At 38.9% G+C, this 21,797-nt stretch overlaps 1 protein-coding gene across 2 annotated transcripts in view; it reads left to right on the top strand.

The window, feature by feature from the left end:
- Nucleotides 1-17,060: 17,060 nt before the first annotated feature.
- nkain1 (sodium/potassium transporting ATPase interacting 1) overlaps nucleotides 17,061-21,797 on the top strand; it is a 51,344-nt gene continuing 46,607 nt past the window's right edge. The window contains exons 1-2 of one of the 2 annotated variants that reach the window (XM_062047254.1): nucleotides 17,061-17,282; nucleotides 17,523-17,848. In XM_062047254.1, the coding sequence (XP_061903238.1) occupies nucleotides 17,795-17,848 (54 nt within the window). In that variant the 5' untranslated portion in view covers nucleotides 17,061-17,282; nucleotides 17,523-17,794. Of the gene's footprint in view, nucleotides 17,283-17,519; nucleotides 17,849-21,797 lie in introns of both variants that reach the window. The other variant, XM_062047253.1, reaches the window with a different exon arrangement.

The raw sequence follows: 21,797 nt of genomic DNA, 5'->3' as shown, positions 1-21,797 counted from the left end.
TATAATTATCACTAATATTGTTATTATTACTATCACCGTTATTATCATTATTACTACTATCACTATTGTACAGTATTTATATCACTATTATTACTATAACTATCACCATTATCATTATAATTATCACTATCACTGTTATTACTATAACTATCCCCATTGTCATCATTATAAGTATCACTAATATTGTTATTATTACTATCACCGTTATTATCATTATTACTACTATCACTATTATACAGTATTTATATCACTATTATTACTATAACTATCACCATTATCATTATAATTATCACTATCACTGTTATTACTATAACTATCACCATTATCATCAATATAATTATCACTGTTATTGTTATTATTACTATCCCCGTTATTATCATTATTACTACTATCACTATTATACAGTATTTGTATCACTATTATTACTATAACTATCATCATTATCATTATAATTATCACTATCACTGTTATTGTTATTAATATCATTATTACTAATATCACTATTATATTACTATTACTATTGTGTTACTGTCATTATTACTATTATTACTACTACTATCACTATTGGTATCACTACTATCACTATTGTTATTACTATCATTACAACTAATACCACTATCATTATTACGATCGATATTATCACTGTTATTATTATACAGTTACTAATATTACCATTGCTATCATTATTATCGCTATCACTGTTATTATGTACTGTCACCATTATTGTCATAATTATCACTATGTTTATTATTACTGTACTATCACATTATGAGCATTATAATTCAGTTCAGTTTCAGTGGATCTAGAACTAGCATACGATACAATGTAGTGCATCACATATTTCCACTTGTTTCATTACAGCGCGTCCGAAAAGGAGTAAGAAGAAGATGAGCTTATTTAATCCTACCCCTTTCCATACCATTGCAGTTTTATCCCATGTCCTTGTTCTCTGTAACAGAACAGTGAATAAATGAATAATACATCATAGTAAGTAAACAAATATTAAATACATAAATAATCTATCTAAAAAAGGGTTCAAAATGTTCACCATAATTATTGTTCTGTGTACTTTGTGAACACTTGTAGTTTGAACAGTCTCTTAACCTGAATCATATTGCTGCTTTGTTTGATTTCTTTGGTTAATCCAGTCCATCATTTATTCACTACCATTCAATTAGTATTACTATTATCGTTATTACTGCTATCACTATTATATTACTATTGCTATTATAACTATCACCATCATTATCATAATTATCCCTATCACTGTTATTATTAGCATTACTACTATTATTATTACTACATCACTATTGCTATTGTTATAACTATCACCATTACTATCATAATTATCACTATCACGGTTATTATTATCATTACTATTATCATTAGTACTACTATCACTATTATATGACTATTGCTGTTATTATAACTATCACCATTATCATAATTATCACTATCACGGTTATTATTATCATTACTATTATCATTAGTACTACTATCACTATTATATGACTATTGCTGTTATTATAACTATCACCATTATCATAATTATCACTATCACGGTTATTATTATCATTACTATTATCATTAGTACTACTATCACTGTTATATGACTATTGCTATTATTATAACTATCACCATTATCATCATAATTATCACTATCACTGTTGTTATTATCATTACTAGTATCATTATTACTACAACACTATTATATTACTATTGCTATTATTATAATTATCACCATTATCATAATTATCACTATCACTGTTATATTATCGATACTATTATCATTATTACTACTATCACTATTACTATTGCTATTGTTATTACTATCACTATTATTATCATAATTATCACTATCACGGTTGTTATTATTATCATTACTATTATCATGATTACTACTATCACTATTATATGACTATTGCTATCATAACTATCACCATTATTATCATAATTATCACTATCACTGTTGTTATTAACATTACTATTGTCATTATTACTACAACACTATTATATTACTATTGCTATTATTATAACTATCACCAATATCATAATTATTACTACCACTGTTATTATCATTACTATTATCATTATTACTACTATCACTATTGCTATTGTTATTGTTATTACTATCACTGTTATTATCATAATTATCACTATCACTGTTATTATTATCGTTACTATTTTTCATTATTACTACTATCACTATTACTATTGCTATTGTTATAACTATCACCATTATCATCATAATTGTCACTATCACTGTTAATATTATCATTACTATTATCATCATTACTACTATCACTATTATATGACTGTTGCTATTATAACTATCACCATTATCACTAAAATTAGCATCACTATCACTATTATCACCACTACTATCACTCTTTTAATTACAATTATTATCACCATTATTATTATCACTATTATTATCATTATTATTATTACTACGATCACTATTATTATTACTATCATTATTACTACTGTCACTATTATTATTACTATAATTATTATTATTATTACCACTGATATTACTATTTTTTTTACTACTATCATTATCATTATTACTTCTATCATTATTATTATTATTACTATCCCTAGTATTATGATTTATATTATTACTGCTATCACGAAAATTATCATTGCTATCGCTATTTCTATTACTACTACTATCACTGTTATTATTTTCATTATTATTACTACTATAATTATTGTTAAAGTTACTATGAATATTGCTATTACTGTCACTATTATTATTATTATTAATAATGTGTCACTTTCAGGACATCATTGGTCACACAAGTGAGGCTGTTGTGTCAGCAGAGTCCCTCTGGGCAGCAGTATGTATCTTACATGTTTTTGGAATACTTAAATAAATCATATGAATATGTGTGGCACTGTAGTCTGGTCACCATGGCAACACACGATTGGAAAGGAATTAAAGGCCTACTGAAATGAATTTTTTAAATTTAAACGGGGATAGCAGATCTATTCTATGTGTCATACTTGATCATTTCGCGATATTGCCATATTTTTGCTGAAAGGATTTAGTAACATGTAAAGCGACTTTGGGTACTTAGAAAAGCGCTATATAAATCCCAGGTATTATTATTATTATTATTATTAAAACAGTAAATAAACACAAGACATATATTTACTCTATTAGCCACAACACAACCAGGCTTATATTTAATATGACACAAATTAATCCTGCATAAAAACACCTACGTCTTTGTTATGCTAACTCCTAGCTCCTATGCTAGCTCCTAGCTCCATAGAACACTCCAATACAATTCAAACACCTGATCAACACACACAATCACTCAGCCCAAAAGACCGTTCACCTAACCCAAGGTTCATAAAGCTTATATATTTAAAAAAAGTTACGTACATACGCAAAAAAAAAGTTGCGCACATACGGTCAAGCGATCAAATGTTTAGAAGCCAAAGCTGCATACTCACAGTAGCACGTCTGCGTCTTTGTCATCCAAATCAAAGTAATCCTGGTAAGAGTCTGTGTTGTCCCAGTTCTCTACAGGCGTCTGTGTATCGAAGTCAAAAGTCCTCCTGGTTAGAGTCTCTGTTATCCGAGTTCTTCCATCTTGACTGCATCTTTCGGGAATGTAAACAAAGACGCTCCGGCTGTGTACTGTTGTTGCTGACTTCCTTCGAAAAATACGTCCGTTTCGCACCGACAACTTTCTTCTTTGCTTGCTCAGCTTCTTTCTCCATAATGCAATGAACATAATTGCAACAGATTCACGAACACAGATGTCCAGAATACTGTGGAATTATGAAATGAAAACAGAGCTTTTTCGTATTGGCTTCAATGTGGAAGGCATACCCGTGTTCCCCGGTCTACGTCACGCGCATACGTCATCCTCAGAGGCGTTTCGAACCGGAAGTTTAGCGGCAAATTTAAAATGTCACTTTATAAGTTAACCCGGCCGTATTGGCATGTGTTACAATGTTAAGATTTCATCATTGATATATAAACTATCAGACTGCGTGGTCAGTAGTAGTGGCTTTCAGTAGGCCTTTAATGTAACCTTTTCAAGCAAGCAGTGAAATATTTCTACAGACATGATTCACTTGTCTGCTTGTTGTTTTTTGATACTGCAACGTATGTTTCATAATATTATGACTTAATAAAAAAATAACTTAAAAATCTGCTTTTGTTTTATGTGCTTACTTTTTCCCCACAAAAAGTTTTGTTCTTGTATTATATTTTCTTCTTTGAAAAAATGAACTTTTGGAAAAAATTATTCCCTGTAAAATACAATTTATTTTCTTGTAATATTTTATTTAATTAAAAAACATATTTAAGATTTTTTTTGTATCCGAGCACTAATTTTCTGTTATTGATTCAACAATATCTTTAGCGTCTCAAAATTATGTCATTTATTACGACTTAAAGCCTTGCAATATATTTCCTGCACCTTTTTTTTTTATAGCGGCTGATTTTTTTTGCACCCTGCTGAAGGGGCGGAGCTAATCACAGAGCCGTCTGCTGATTGGTGGTCCCTACATTAGGATGCATTTGGTATTCTTGTCTTTAGCAGTAATTATTTCTGCATGTGTCTTTTTCTGATGACCCCTAACCTCACTCTTTGATTGGGTCTGTGTTTTTGTTGACGCTCCCTAAAGTATCTGACGGCGCTTGATTTGCTCACACAGGAACACACAAATCATTTTCCACAAATAATGAAGCAACATATTCCTTTTATGGGTTTTTAGTGTGAAAAATGCCATCCAAAGTGTGCAAAGACGCCATTAGATGACTTTCTGATGCATACTTGTCCTTGTTTTACACATGAGCTCACCATCGAATAGGGATGATGCACAACGGTTGCCATGGTGAAGTAGTTATGGCAACCAGTCAGTAAGGCATGCAAACCTGTCGTGATCATACATGGCCGAGAGGGAGGTCAGCAATAACTTGACTTAACGTTTTTTCTGCCTGGTTGCCGTGACAACAGCAGTGTTAGCGTGCAGGTGTGCAGATGGCCTCCCAGGTGACACAAAACACGAGGAGGAAGTCTTCATGGTTCCAGCCAGGAGGTGAGATCACCTTACAGGTGAGAGTGTCAACTTTTCCTTCTTTTGCACTTCGACTGATTGATTTGTTCCCGCCCTTTATTTGGGTTTGGGGTTTTTTGACATGGGAGCAGGTGAAAATCATCAAAACAAAAGGCAGGTTGACTAAGACGATAACACGATTAAGTGACATGTTAGTCCGCGTTTAAAAAAAACGAGATGAAAAAGTTGGCAGAAATTAAATCCAATCATGTTTAATTTTGTGTTGTCGATGGGCGGGACAAGGTGGGAGTACATCCAATCACAGCTCTTCTCAAACAATGGCAATAAAACTATTCTGATTCTGAAAGGCATACATTGAAAGAGGGGTGGGTCCCACCGTGTAGTTGTAGGTGAGATCATATATGTGTATATATTTATATATATATATATATATGCATACATACATATAAAAATATATATACGTGTATATATATATACATATACGTGTGTATATATATATATACATATACGTGTATATATATACACGTATATATATATATGTGTATATATAAATCTGTATGTATGTATATACACGTGTGTGTGTATATACATATATATATTTATATACACACGTGTATATACTTTCAAATGAACCGCAATTTTAAAATCGATTTTCTACATATATATGTGTGTGTGTATATATATATATATATATATATATATATATATATATATATGTATTTATATATATGTATTTATATATATGTATATTTATATATGTGTATATATGTATATATATATATAAGTGAAGTGATGTGAATTATATTTATATAGCGCTTTTCTCTAGTGACTCAAAGCGCTTTACATAGTGAAACCCAATATTTAAGTTACATGTTTAAACCACTGTGGGTGCCACTGGGAGCAGGTGGGTAAAGTGTCTTGCCCATGGACACAACGGCAGTGACTAGGTTGGCAGAAGCGGGGATCGAACGCGGAACCCTCAAGTTGCTGGCACGGCCACTCTACCACCCGAGCGATACAGCCCCATACACACATATATATATATATATATATATATATATATATATATATATATATATATATATATATAAACTGTATATATATATATATATAAACTGTATATATATATGTGTATATATATATCTATATTGTGAATGACTGCAGGGCCACAACATTAGGTACACCTGCAGACTGCATCACGGATTTCATATTTCAGTCATTCACAACTCCTCCAACACGAACATTATTGTTTTTGCACTTTTTGGCTTCTTATTAAATAACTTTTTAAATAGATTCAATCTTGCACGTGGAAAGTTTAAGTGTGGGCTTTAGTTGATATAACACTCCCGTCAGGGGGTGCATTCTACGGCGGGGGTGCATTAATCCAACACAACAGCGGCACATGGACTTCATTTATAAGTAAAGGTAAGACCATAATAATGTTTTTTTTATTAAATGTGCTTTTTTGTGTGCTACAGTTTGTATGTGTAAAGTTAAGTTAAAGTACCAATGATTGTCACACACACACTAGGTGTAATTAAATTTGTCCTCTGCATTTGACCCATCCCCTTGATCACCCCCTGGGAGGTGAGGGGAGCAGTGGGCAGCAGCGGCGCCGCGCCCGGGAATCATTTTTGGTGATTTAACCCCCAATTCCAACCCTTGATGCTGAGTGCCAAGCAGGGAAGAATGCTGGTATGAGCTTTTAAACATAACCCGTTAACTGCTGCCAATCAAATGGTGAATAAGATACTCTTTAGGGTTCATATGTTTGTAAATCTGACTGTGATGAAGTCAGTGCCTCACCAGCCATGAACCTCACCGCACGTCACTGGTGTGTATGTGTATATATATATATATATATATATATATATATATATATATATATATATATATATATATATATATATATATATATATATATATATATATATATATATATATATATATATATATATATATGTATGTATGTATGTATATGTGTATATATATATGTGTATGTGTGTATATATATGTGTATATATATATGTGTATGTGTGTATATATATACATGTGTATATATATATATATGTGTATATATATATATATATATGTGTATGTATGTGTATATATATATATGTATATGTATATATATATGTTTCTTTAAACCCTCCATGTCAGCCGCTACAACAATAAGAGAAGTCAAAAGTCAGGGGACAGCAAGGAAGGAGGACGACGACGACAAACATCGTTGCTGCTTGCTCTGCAAAATGGCCACCAACTCCTCCTCACAGCTGCATGTTCACAACAGCGGTCAGAAGCTTTCACTTTCACTTTGACGTGTGACACTTTGTTCATGACTGGTGAAGAGCTGAAATGATACTTTCACTTCAGCTGTTAAAATGCAGTATAGTTTTGATGGCGCCCTCTGCTGGTTGCTGGTATCATTGAATCACCTGGATCAATTTTACATGACAAATCCTTGCTTGGCCATCAACACCTTGCTGGAGGCGAGGAACTGCAGTGTTTCCTTGTGTGTGATATCATGTGCGATACAAGCAGTCCTGTGGCTTGTTTACTTGCGTGTGATATCATGTGCAATACAAGCAGTCCTGTGGCTTGTTTACTTGTGTGTGATATCATGTGTGATACAAGCAGTCCTGTGGCTTGTTTACTTGTGTGTGATATCATGTGCGATACAAGCAGTCCTGTGGCTTGTTTACTTGCGTGTGATATCATGTGCAATACAAGCAGTCCTGTGGCTTGTTTACTTGTGTGTGATATCATGTGCGATACAAGCAGTCCTGTGGCTTGTTTACTTGTGTGTGATATCATGTGCGATACAAGCAGTCCTGTGGCTTTTTTACTTGTGTGTGATATCATGTGCGATACAATCAGTCCTGTGGCTTGTTTACTTGTGTGTGATATCATGTGTGATACAATCAGTCCTGTGGCTTGTTTACTTGTGTGTGATATAATGTGTGATACAAGCAGTCCTGTGGCTTGTTTACTTGTGTGTGATATCATGTGTGATACAAGCAGTCCTGTGGCTTGTTTACTTGTGTGTGATATCATGTGCGATACAAGCAGTCCTGTGGCTTGTTTACTTGTGTGTGATATCATGTGTGATACAAGTAGTCCCGTGGCTTGTTTACTTGTGTGTGATATCAAGTGTGATACAAGCAGTCCTGTGGCTTGTTTACTTGTGTGTGATATCATGTGCGATACAAGCACCTCACGCCATCAGGTCCTTCCTGAGGCCGGGAGTCAAGGTCAAGGCAGCACTGACCAGCGAGGTGTGGAGCGCCCTCCAGAACACAACTTTCCAGTGTGAGATCTGTGACGTGCACACAAGTAAACACTGCTTGTATCGCACATCTAATCACACACAAGTAAACACGCTGCAGGATGGTTTGTATCGCACACGAGTACATGCAGCAGGACTGCTTGTATCGCACATGATATCACACACAAGTAAACACGCTCCAGGACTGCTTGTATGGCACATGATATCACACAGGTAAACACACCGGTAGGTGCTTGTATCGCACGTAATATCACACACAAGCAAACACGCAGCAGGACTGCTTGTATCGCACACGATATCACACATGAGTAAACACGCTGCAGGACTGCTAGTATTGCACATCTAATCACACATGAGTAAACACACTGAAGGACTGCTTGTATCGCACATGATATCACACACGAGTAAACACGCTGCAGGGCTGCTTGTGTCGCACATGATATCCCAAACCAGTAAACCATCCACAGGACTGCTTGTATCGCACATGATATCACACACAAGTAAACAAGCTACGTGACTGCTTGTATCACACATGATATCATACGAGTAAACACACTGCAGGACGGCTTATATCGCACATGATATCACACACAAGTAAACAAGCTACATGACTGCTTGTATTACACATATCACACACAAGTAAACAAGCCACAGGACTGCTTGTATCACACATGATATCATACGACTAAACACACTGCAGGATGGCTTATATCGCACATGATATCACACACGAGTAAACACGTTGCAGGACTGTTTGTATCGCATGTGGTATCGCACACAAGTACACGCAGCAGGACTGCTTGTATCGCACATGATATCACACACAAGTAAACACGCTGCAGGAGTGCTTGTATCGCACATGATATCACACACAAGTAAACACACCGGGAAGTGCTTGTATCGCACATAATATCACACACAAGTAAACACACCGGGAAGTGCTTGTATCGCACATAATATCACACACAAGTAAACATGCTGCAGGACCGCTTGTATCGCACATGATATCACACAAGTAAAAAAGCCACAGGACTGCTTGTATCACACATGATATTGTACGAGTAAACACACTGCAGGACGGCTTATATCGCACATGATATCACACATCAGTAAACACGCTGCAGGACGGCTTTTATCGCATGCGGTACATGAGTACACGCAGCAGGACTGCTTGTATCGCACATGATATCACACACAAGTAAACACGCTGCAGGACTGCTTGTATCGCACATGATATCACACACAAGTAAACACACCCGGAGGTGCTTGTATCGCACATAATATCACACACAAGTAAACACACTGCAGGACCGCTTGTATCGCACATGATATCACACACAAGTAAACAAGCCGCGAAACCGCTTGTATCACACATTATATCACACACAAGTAAAAAAGCCACAGGACTGCTTTTGTATCGCACATGAGAAAGCACGCTGCAGGACTGCTTGTATCGCACATGATATCACACAAGTACACATGCTGCAGGACTGCTTGTATCGCACATGATATCATACACAAGTAAACACGCTGCAGGATGGCTTGTATTGCACATGATATCACATGCAAGTAAACACACCGGGAGGTGCTTGTATCGCACATGATATCACACACAAGTAAACAAGCCACAGGACCGCTTGTATCGCACATGATATCACACACAAGTACATACTCTGCAGGACTGCTTGTATCGCACATGATATCATACACAAGTACGCACGCTGCAGGATGGCTTGTATTGCACATGATATCACATGCAAGTAAACACACCGGGAGGTGCTTGTATCGCACATGATATCACACACAAGTAAACAAGCCACAGGACCGCTTGTATCGCACATGATATCACACACAAGTAAACACACCGGGAGGTGCTTGTATCACACATGATATCACACACAAGTACACAAGCCACAGGACTGCTTGTATCGCACATGATATCACACACAAGTAAACAAGCCACAGGACTGCTTGTATCGCACATGATATCACACACAAGTAAACACACCGGGAGGTGCTTGTATCGCACATGATATCACACACAAGTAAACAAGCCACAGGACTGCTTGTATCGCACATGATATCACACACATGTCAACAAGCAGCCAAGCCCAAATTCAAGCCCTCTGGCGTCGAACTCGCATCCTGACGGTAACCTCGTGACCTTTTATTGCATCTTTTTATTTGTGTTGTTCTCTAATGTATTGACTGTGTGCGCATGCGTGTCTGTAGGTCACGTGACAATGCAGGCGCGCTCAGATGCAGCAGCGGCACACAAGAAAGAATGGATAGGCGCCAACGGGGAGACTGCCCTCGTGTGGCCGGTTAGCGTTACTACAAGTGCGTTCAATTGAAATGACATCAATTCAATTATTTTTTTAAATACATTACAAAAATATATTTTTTTTAAATTATACACTGCACAGTCTGAAAACATTATTTTTAGTATTATTTCTTGAAATGATCATACACAATCCTGAAATTATAAACCAGAAATTCTCCCAATAATCCACAAAATAATAAAATAATAAGAACTGACCTGGAAGGCAGTTTGGCTCAGTCTTAATAAAATGCTAGTCATAGTACATTAAGGAAAAGTTTATGGAACGAAATCATGTAAAAGTCTTTCTGTAGTGAAAATAATAATAATGAAAATATATGGGGCGGCGTGGCGAAGTTGGTCGGAGGGTTGCTGGTTACTGGGGTTCAATCCCCACCTTCTACCATCCTAGTCACGTCCGTTGTGTCCTTGGGCAAGACACTTCACCCTTGCTCCTGATGGCTGCTGGTTAGCGCCTTGCATGGCAGCTCCCGCCATCAGTGTGTGAATGTGTGTGTGAATGTGGAAATACTGTCAAAGCTTTGAGTACCTTGAAGGTAGAAAAGCGCTATACAAGTATGACCCATTTATTTATTTATATGTTTTTAAGCTAAATTATTTTTCATTTTTGTTGTTGTGTCGTACTGAACGACACGTGCTGTACTTGTGTAAATGATCACTTTTTCATTCATAATTCACTTTGATATGTTGATAGTTTTGTTTGGTTTTCATCAATGAAATGAAAAAGTAAAAAAAACAACTACTAGTACTCTAAAATACTTACAAAATAATAAATAAATAATTCTATTTATTTTAAGTATTTGCTATTCATCACTATAAATTTAAAAAAAACACGTAAACAATTATTTGACCGAGTTTGACGAATGAAATAAATTATTGAAGTGCTGAATAATTAGATTATGAAATGGTTCATTGAAGTTTGAAATCAGTAATCAAATCATAGAATAAAAGAAATGATGAAGTATATAACTGTATATTAAAATGATTAAATATTAAAATAGTAAATAATTAATGGTTTATTTAATGTGTCATTAAATACATTAATGACACATGTCATTACGGTACTTAAAAATGTATTTAATTATTTTTATACATTTATTTTTACACTATATTGCCAAAAGTATTTGGCCAGCCATCCAAATGATGGGAATCAGGTGAACTAATCACTTGGCCCGGCCACAGGTGTATCAAATCAAGCACTTAGGCATGGAGACTCTTTCTACAAACATTTGTGAAAGAATGGGCCACTTTCAGTGATTTCCAGCGTGGAACTGTCATAGGATGCCACCTGTGCAACAAATCCAGTCGTGAAATTTCCTCGCTCCTAAATATTCCAAAGTCAACTGTGGGCTTTATTATAAGGAAATGGAAGAGTTAGGGAACAACAGCAACTCAGCCACCAAGTGGTAGGCCACGTAAACTGACAGAGAGGTCAGCATAGTGCAAAGACTTTCTGCACAGTCAGTTGCTACAGAGCTCCAAACTTCATGTGACCTTCCAGTTAGCCCACGTACAGTACGCAGAGAGCTTCATGGAATGGGTTTCCATGGCCGAGCGGCTGCATCTAAGACATACATCACCAACTCCAATGCAAAGCGTGGGATGCAGTGGTGTAAAGCACGTCACCACTGGACTCTAGAGCAGTGGAGACGCCTTCTCTCTTTCGGCCGAGTGTGAAATTTGGTGGAGGAGGAATTATGGTGTGGAGTTGTTTTTCAGGAGTTGGGATTGGCCCCTTAGTTCCAGTGAAAGGAACTTTAAATGCTCCAGGATACCAAAACATTTTGGACAATTCCATGCTCCCAACCTTGTGGGAACAGTTCCTCTTCCAACATGACTGTGCAAAGCAAGGTCCATAAAGACATGGATGACAGAGTCTGGTGTGGATTAACTTGACTGGCCTGCACAGAGTCCTGACCTGAACTCCAATAGAACATCTTTGGGATGAATTAGAACGGAGACTGAGAGCCAGGCCATCAGTGTGTGACCTCACCAAAGCGCTTTTGGAAGAATGGTTGAAGATTCCTATAAACACACATTTTGCGACCTTGTGGACAGCCTTCCCAGAAGAGTTGAAGCTGTAATAGCTGCAAAAGGTCACATTGAACCCTATGGGTTAGGAATGGGATGGCACTTCAAGGTCATATGTGAGTCAAGGCAGGTGGCCAAATACTTTTGGCAATATAGTGTACATTTTGTGTTTAAATCTCTAGATAACACGTTTTTATTATTATTTTTGTATGCCCTTTTGTCATATAAAACATACTTTTATGGCAAACACAAAATATGCTCAATTTTCCCAAAATAATATTTCAAAATGCAATATTAGATGTGAAGTAATTGGAGCCTTAAATATGGCAATAATTATTTTGACGTATTGAGGTGATATTGAGATCGTCATCCATGTGTTAATGTATCGCAGTGGAGCGAAAGGAACTGCGGGGCCAAATGTTCTCTCAATTGGACCCAGAGGATCGTTCAGTGGTTCACACCGCTCACTCTCAATAATTGGATCTGGGTTCAATTCCCCGTCGGGTCGATTGGCTTGACGAGTCAAAGAATGAGAGGTGTGTTTATTATTTGACTTGCGTGATGCTGATGGTATTAATTTTGTTTTTCTTTTTTTTTTTTGCAATGACAGTTTAAAAAAAATCCCACTAAAATTTCCCAGGTTTTTAAAAGGGTCCCCCCTCATAAAAGTGTTAAAAATAAGTCATACATAATTTTTTTCAATTTTTTACTTTCAACGCTTAAATCGCCAAATAACACATTATTATTATTATTAGTTATATTTATTATTTATGACCTTTTATAATACAAAACTTATTTTTTATGGCAAACACATAATATGCAATATTTTCCCCCAAAAAAGAATTCAAGTGTTTATTATTTTTGCTTGCTACTGATAAATGTTTCTAAAATGTTAGGGGGGGAATGGAAAAAAAACAAAGAATGGGTTCCATTAAGATGATTAAAAAGGATAATTAAAAAAAAAAAAAAGAGTAACTTTTTTTTAAATCCCCAAATTATTGAAAGTAATCATCATTTGTGATTATTAACACTCAGGATAATTATAGAAAGTTTATTATGCATATGGTTTTCCTTTAAACCAATTCCAATTATTTCCTTTTTTCTTATCTAATTAACTTTTGTTATTATTATCACATCAGGACTGGCGAAAATTGCGATCTAATCAAAAAACCAAACCCCAGAACTCAAAATTGCGCTCTAGCGCCCCCTAGGAAGACAACACAGACAAAACTGCTTATTATTATTACACAGACAAAACTGCCTGTAACTTCCAGTAGGAATGTCGTAGAGACATGAAACAAAAACCTCTATGTAGGTCTCACTTAGACCTAGATTTCATACACTGACATCCCCCAGCCAAAATTAACAGGAAGTTTGCAATTCCCCCTTCAAAACAAAAGTTGAGTAAAAACAGTCACCTTTGCCTCTTTGAGCTGTAATTTGACCCCCTTAACATGCTTCAAAACTCACCAAAATGGACACACACACACACACACACACACACACACACACACACACACACACACATACACATCAGGACTGGCGAAAATTGCGATCTAATCAAAAAACCAAACCCCAAAACTAAAAATTGCGCTCTAGGGCCCCTAAGAAGAAAACACAGACAAAACTGCCTGTAACTTCCAGTAGGAATGTCGTAGAGACATGAAACAAAAACCTCTATGTAGGTCTCACTTAGACCTAGATTTCATAAACTGACATCCCCCAGCCAAAATTAACAGGAAGTTTGCAATTCCCCCTTCAAAACAAAAGTTGAGTAAAAACAGTCACCTTTGCCTCTTTGAGCTGTAATTTGACCCCCTTAACATGCTTCAAAACTCACCAAAATGGACACACACACACACACACACACACACACACACACACACACACACACACACACACACACACACACACACATCAGGACTGGCGAAAATTGCGATCTAATCAAAAAACCAAACCCCAAAACTAAAAATTGCGCTCTAGGGCCCCCTAAGAAGAAAACACAGACAAAACTGCCTGTAACTTCCAGTAGGAATGTCGTAGAGACATGAAACAAAAACCTCTATGTAGGTCTCACTTAGACCTAGATTTCATACACTGACATCCCCCAGCAAAAATCAACAGGAAGTTTGCAATTCCCCCTTCAAAACAAAAGTTGAGTAAAAACAGTCACCTTTGCCTCTTTGAGCTGTAATTTGACCCCCTTAACATGCTTCAAAACTCACCAAATTGGACACACACACACACACACATACACACACACACACACACACACACACACACACACACTTCAGGACTGGCGAAAATTGCGATCTGATCAAAAAAACCAAACCCCAAAACTCAAAATTGCGCTCTAGCGCCCCCTAGGAAGAAAACACAGACAAAACTGCTTATTATTATTACACAGACAAAACTGCCTGTAACTTCCAGTAGGATGAATGTCGTAGAGACATGAAACAAAAACCTCTATGTAGGTCTAGAATCCTGAATACACACACTATGGGAGATCAGGCTTTCTGCTCTGCTGCTCCCAGTCTGTGGAACGCTCTCCCTGACCATCTGAGGGCACCTCAGACTGTGGATGCTTTTAAAAAAGGCTTAAAAACCCATCTTTAAAAAAAAAAAAAAAAAAAAGCCTTTTTATAGATTTTTATGCTGGTTCTTGCTATTGGGCTGTTTCTAGTTTTATATTTTATTTATTTTTATTATCTTTCATTACTATTTTCTTTTTCGTTTTTTAACACTGTGGCACTTTGAGGTTGTTTGCTCAAAGTAAAGTGCTTTTTACAACTAAAATCTATTATTATTATTATTATTATTACAGAGAAGGTAGGTAATGTGCAGGTAAAGCTATGTTGAATGGGTAAAGGCAGGAAGCACCAGCATGACCACACTATGCAGAGAAGGTAGGTAATGTTTTTGGGGCGGCGTGGCGTAGTGGGTAGAGCGCCCGTGTCAGAAACCTGAGGGTTGCAGGTTCGCTCCCCGCCTTGTTCGCTCCCCGCCTCTTACCATGCCGTTGTGTCCTTGGGCAGGACACTTCACCCTTGCCCCCGGTGCCGCTCACACCGGTGAATGAATGTTGAATGAATGATAGGTGGTGGTCGGAGGGGCCGTAGGCGCAAATTGGCAGCCACGCTTCCGTCAGTCTACCCCAGGGCAGCTGTGGCTATGAAAGTAGCTTACCACCACCAGGTGTGAATGAATGATGGGTTTTTAACATGTAAAGCGACTTTGGGTACTTAGAAAAGCGCTATATAAATCTCAGGTATTATTATTATTAATGTGCAGGTAAAGATATGTTGAATGGGTAAAGGCAGGAAGCACCAGCATGACCACACTATGCAGAGAAGGTAGGTAATGTGCAGGTAAAGATATGTTGAATGGGTAAAGGCAGGAAGCCCCAGCATGACCACACTATGCAGAGAAGGTAGGTAATGTGCAGGTAAAGCTATGTTGAATGGGTAAAGGCAGGAAGCACCAGCATGACCACACTATGCAGAGAAGGTAGGTAATGTGCAGGTAAAGCTATGTTGAATGGGTAAAGGCAGGAAGCACCAGCATGACCACACTATGCAGAGAAGGTAGGTAATGTGCAGGTAAAGCTATGTTGAATGGGTAAAGGCAGGAAGCACCAGCATGACCACACTATGCAGAGAAGGTAGGTAATGTGCAGGTAAAGATATGTTGAATGGGTAAAGGCAGGAAGCACCAGCATGACCACACTATGCAGAGAAGGTAGGTAATGTGCAGGTAAAGCTATGTTGAATGGGTAAAGGCAGGAAGCACCAGCATGACCACACTATGCAGAGAAGGTAGGTAATGTGCAGGTAAAGATATGTTGAATGGGTAAAGGCAGGAAGCACCAGCATGACCACACTATGCAGAGAAGGTAGGTAATGTGCAGGTAAAGCTATGTTGAATGGGTAAAGGCAGGAAGCACCAGCATGACCACACTATGCAGAGAAGGTAGGTAATGTGCAGGTAAAGATATGTTGAATGGGTAAAGGCAGGAAGCACCAGTGTGACCCCAGGATGCAGAGCAGATAGGTTAATGAGCAGGTAAAGATATGTTAAATGGGTGAAAGCAGGAAACATCAGCGTGAATAATCGGTCCCGGCCATTTAATTTTTTTTTTTCCATCAAAAATGACAAAAATCCATTCTTGAAATATTTCCCTTTTAAACTTTTCAGACTTTTATGATGAAAGGACAAGCGCTTGTCTTTCCGGTCAGCTCTGCGCGCTCTTGTGCGCATGCGTCCGTTCACTTTTTTCATGATGTGTGTCTGCCAGACCACCAAGCCCCCCACGCCCCTCCCTCCCTCCCTCCCTCCCTCCCGCTCTCTCCTCCGGCTCCTCCCCCTCACGCCCCGGCACCGATTGTTGACAAAAGACGCCGAGCGCGGAGACGACGCGAAGGGGGCCCCGTTATCTTCCACAGCGGTACCCCGGGACCACCCGAACGGATACCACCCGGTCCACCACCGAGAGGGGGTATAGACGCCAGCGAGACGGGAAGGTGGCGCATGGAGGCTCGCCTCTTCGTCTTCTAAGTCTTCTTCTTCTTCGTCTTGGACGCGGTGAGTCACAACGCGCTGCTTTGTTGTCGCTTGGCGGTAAAACGACACCGCCAACTCGGCCGCCTCGTCCCCCCCAGCCTCGTCCCCCCCCAGCCTCGTCCCCCCCCCTCAGCCGTGTGATCCGCTATCATATGATGCTCATTTGTGTCTGCAGCCCGCGGCCATCATGACACTTTTTCTGCCTCTCTTTGTGTCTTTGTGTGTGTGCGCACGCATCTTCCCCCCCCCCTCCCATAGAAGGTGTGGCCGAGGTGATCCGCTTGTCGGTGCTGGTCTGACCGCAGAAGAGAGTGCCAGCCCCCGCCCCCTCTCCCTGGAAGACAAAAAAAAAATTGACCACTAAAAAAAAAAAAAAAAAAAAAATGGGTCAAATATTGTGAGAGGAAGCGCCAGACGAGGAGGAGGTCTCTTCAGCCCGGAATGGTGTGAGCTGACGCGGCCAGGCAAGTCTGGATCTGACCGGGGACCCGTCCTCCTTCCCGCGGAGCCTGCCGCGGCCCGAGCCCTCCAAGATGGGCAAGTGCGACGGGAGATGCACCCTGCTGGTCGTGTGCTGCCTGCAGCTGGTGAGTGCACAGCAACACTCACACACCAAGATGACGACAACCTGCACACATTCAAAGATGACATTTGCTCTTTTTACACCTAGTGGTTCTAGTGCGGGGGTCGGCAACCCGCGGCTCTAGAGCCGCATGCGGCTCTTTAGCGCCGCCCTAGTGGCTCTCTGGAAATTTTTCAAAAATGTATGAAGAATGGAAAAAGATGAGGGGGAAAAAAAATCTATTTTTTTGTTTTAGAATGTTTTCTGTAGGAGGACAAACATGACACAAACCTCGCTAATTGTTATAAATCACACTGTTTATATTAAACATGCTTCACTGATTCGAGTATTTGGCGAGCGCCGTTTTGTCCTACTTATTTTGGCGGTCCTTGAACTCACCGTATAGTTTGTTTACATGTATAACTTTCTCCGACTTTCTAGGACGTGTTTTATGCCACTTTTTCTGTCTCATTTTGTCCACCACACTTTTAACGTTGTGCATGAGTGCACAAAGGTGAGTTTTGTTGATGTTATTGACTTGTGTGGAGTGCTATTCAGACATATTTGGTCACTGCATGACTGCAAGCTAATCGATGCTAACATGCTATTTAGGCTAGCGATGTGTACATATTGCATCATTATGCCTCATTTGTAGCTATATTTGAGGTCATTTAGTTTCCTTTAAGTCCTCTTAATTACATTTATATCTCATGACACATGTAATATGGCTTTTAATTTTTTGCGGCTCCAGACAGATTTGTTTTTGTATTTTTGGTCCAATATGGCTCTTTCAACATTTTGGGTTGCCGACCCCTGTGTGTGAATGTGAGTGTGAATGTTGTCTGTCTGTGTTGGCCCTGCGATGAGGTGGCGACTTGTCCAGGGTGTACCCTGCCTTCCGCCCGATTGTAGCTGAGATAGGCTCCAGCGACCCCAAAGGGAATAAGCGGTAGACAATGGATGGGTTCTTAACCTTGTTGGAGGTATCGAACCCAACCAGTTTCATATGCGCATTCACCGCAACCCTTCTTTAGTGAAAAATAAAATGTGGGGTTTTTTTCAAATTCAAGAAAAAGTTATATGTTTTTGGTAACACTTTAGTATGGGGAACATATTGTAAGTAACAAAGACTTAAAGGCCTACTGAAAGCCACTACTACTGACCACGCAGTCTGATAGTTTATATATCAATGATGAAATCTTAACATTGCAACACATGCCGATACGGCCGGGTTAACTTGTAAAGTGCAATTATAAATTTCCCGGGAAACTTCCGGCTGAAAACGTCTCGATATGATGACGTATGCGCGTGACGTCAAGGGTTGAAGCGGAAGTATTCGGACACCATTGTATCCAATACAAACAGCTCTGTTTTCATCGCAAAATTCCACAGTATTCTGGACATCTGTGTTGGTGAATCTTTTGCAATTTGTTCAATTAACAATGGAGACTGCAAAGAAGAAAGCTGTAGGCGGGATCGGTGTATTAGCGGCTGGCTGCAGCAACACAACCAGGAGGACTTTGAGTTGGAGAGCAGACGTGCTACCGTGACTACCTTGACTTCCTCCGTCTCCGGGCCGCCGACTGCATCGATGATCGGGTGAAGTCCATCGTCGCGCCGTCGATCGCTGGAACGCAGGTGAGCACGGGTGTTGATGAGCAGATGAGAGCTGGCGTAGGTGGATAGCTAGTGTTTTTAGCATAGCTCTGTCGAGGTCCCGTAGCTAAGTTAGCTTCAATGGCGTCGTTAGCAACAGCATTGCTAGGCTTCGCCAGGAGGGACAGCATTAACCGTGTAGTTACAGGTCCAGAGTTTGGTAGTATTGTTGATCTTCTGTCTATCCTTCCAGTCAGGGGCTTATTTCGTCTGTTTCTATATGCAGTTAAGCACGATGCTATCACGTTAGCTCCGTAGCTAAAGTACTTCGCCGATGTATTGTCGTGGAGAAAAAAGTCACTGTGAATGTCCATTTCGCGTTCTCGACTCTCATTTTCAAGAGGATATAGTATCCGAGGTGGTTTAAAATACAAATCCGTGATCCACAATAGAAAAAGGAGAGAGTGTGGAATCCAATGAGCCAGCTTGTACCTAAGTTACGGTCAGAGCGAAAAAAGATACGTCCTGCACTGCACTCTAATCCTTCACTCTCACGTTCCTCATCCACAAATCTTTCATCCTGGCTCAAATTAATGGGGTAATCGTCGCTTTCTCTGTCCGAATCGCTCTCGCTGTTGGTGTAAACAATGGGGAAATGTGAGGAGCCCTTCAACCTGTGACGTCACGCTACTTACTAATAACAAAAAAACATGTTTTTCAATACCTATGTGCTAGTATTGTATGTCTGGCTGCAGGTCCTGCCTTTAAAAGAAATGTTACCCCTTTCAGAGATTACATTTAGTTCCTGTAACTTTCTGTCTGTAAAATACATCTTTTTATTAGCATTTATGAAATCTAGTGACAATATTTCATGAATAATATCCTTAGATTAACATCCTTAATAAATGGCAGTAAAATAAGCACACATCTGATTGAGGAGTCAGAGTGTTACAACCTGGCATTTACACAATGTTTTGTGTTGGGGTTGTCCGACTTTTTGTGTGGCCATGAACGCAGCACTGGCTAAGTGCCATGAGTGCGTGTGTTGGTGCAGGTGAGACAGGGCGAGCGGCTTCTGTTGATATGACGGATGACAAAGTTGGTTTAAGCCTGCTTTGTATGGCAGAAAATTACCAGTTTTTATAGATAAAAGTTTATTTTACTCATGTTTTTGGTGTGGTTACAAACAGTTTTGCTCAATAAAGTGATGGATGGAATTCCTGTCCGTAAAGTGTCTCGACAGACGATAATAGAACTGTGTTGGAAAAGATTGTTTTATTCATTGGGGCCACTCTTGTTGTCACCTGTCACTCACAGAGTTGCATTGCAAAATCATACAGAATAAATTGTAATGTGTTTGTTTCGTTTAAAGTTCAGATGGGATTTTTGATTTTCTGCGCGGCATTAATTTGCTGTGCGCAGAGGACGCAGTGCGCAATTGCGCAGGCGCGCACCTTAGAGGGAACGTTGTTAATAAGTACTTAATAATGACTAGTTAAGAGCCAATATGTTACTAATTTGCATGTTATAAGCAACTAATTAATGGTGAATATGTTCCCCATACTAAAGTGTTACCATGTTTTTTTTACTGGTGCACAAAATGAACCGTGCATGAACATCACCTTGTTCAAACAACAAAACCAACACAGTGCATAAACTCACAACAAATTACACACCCGCAAATCAGTCAGCTGTTGCCGTATCCGTAATACGCCGATAGGGAGATGAGTTGGGTGTGTTTTGACCTCTGCCGAACCCCTGAGGCCGACTCACCGAACCCCTAGGGTTCCATCGAACCCAGGTTAAGAACCACTGCTTTAGACATAATTGGAGGTTTCGGCTGCGTGATGCAAACATTCATAATGGACAATTTTAACAACGTTTCTTAAGCCGTCTCAACTGATAACATCATGAATATTGATGATGAATTAGCAATGTGTGTGTGTGTGTTTGTGTTTGCATTACTACCCAAAAAAGTACCTTTCATATAGGGACCGATGTACATGTTAGTGTGTAACTTGAAGGTATAATTAGAGCAGCATGCTTCAGATGGTGTAATCACACATTTTTTTTACGTTCGCTACAGTCAAAGTTTTGTGTGTGTGTGTGTGTGTGTGTGTGTGTGTGTGTGTGTGTGTGTGTGTGTGTGTGTGTGTGTTTTTGTGTTTGCATTACTACCCAAAAAAGTACCTTCCATATAGGGACCGATGTACATGTTAGTGTGTAACTTGAAGGTATAATTAGAGCAGCATGCTTCAGATGGTGTAATCACACATTTTTTGTGTCCGCCACAGTCAAAGTTGTGTGTGTGTGTGTGTTTGCGTTTGCGTTTGCATTACTACCCAAATAAGTACCTTCCATATCGGGACTGATGTACA

The sequence above is a fragment of the Entelurus aequoreus genome, linkage group LG05, assembly GCF_033978785.1.
Source record: "Entelurus aequoreus isolate RoL-2023_Sb linkage group LG05, RoL_Eaeq_v1.1, whole genome shotgun sequence".
Lineage (NCBI taxonomy): Eukaryota > Metazoa > Chordata > Actinopteri > Syngnathiformes > Syngnathidae > Entelurus > Entelurus aequoreus.
The sequence above is the reverse complement of the archived record's forward strand: the minus strand, read 5'-3'. Positions and strand labels throughout refer to the sequence as shown.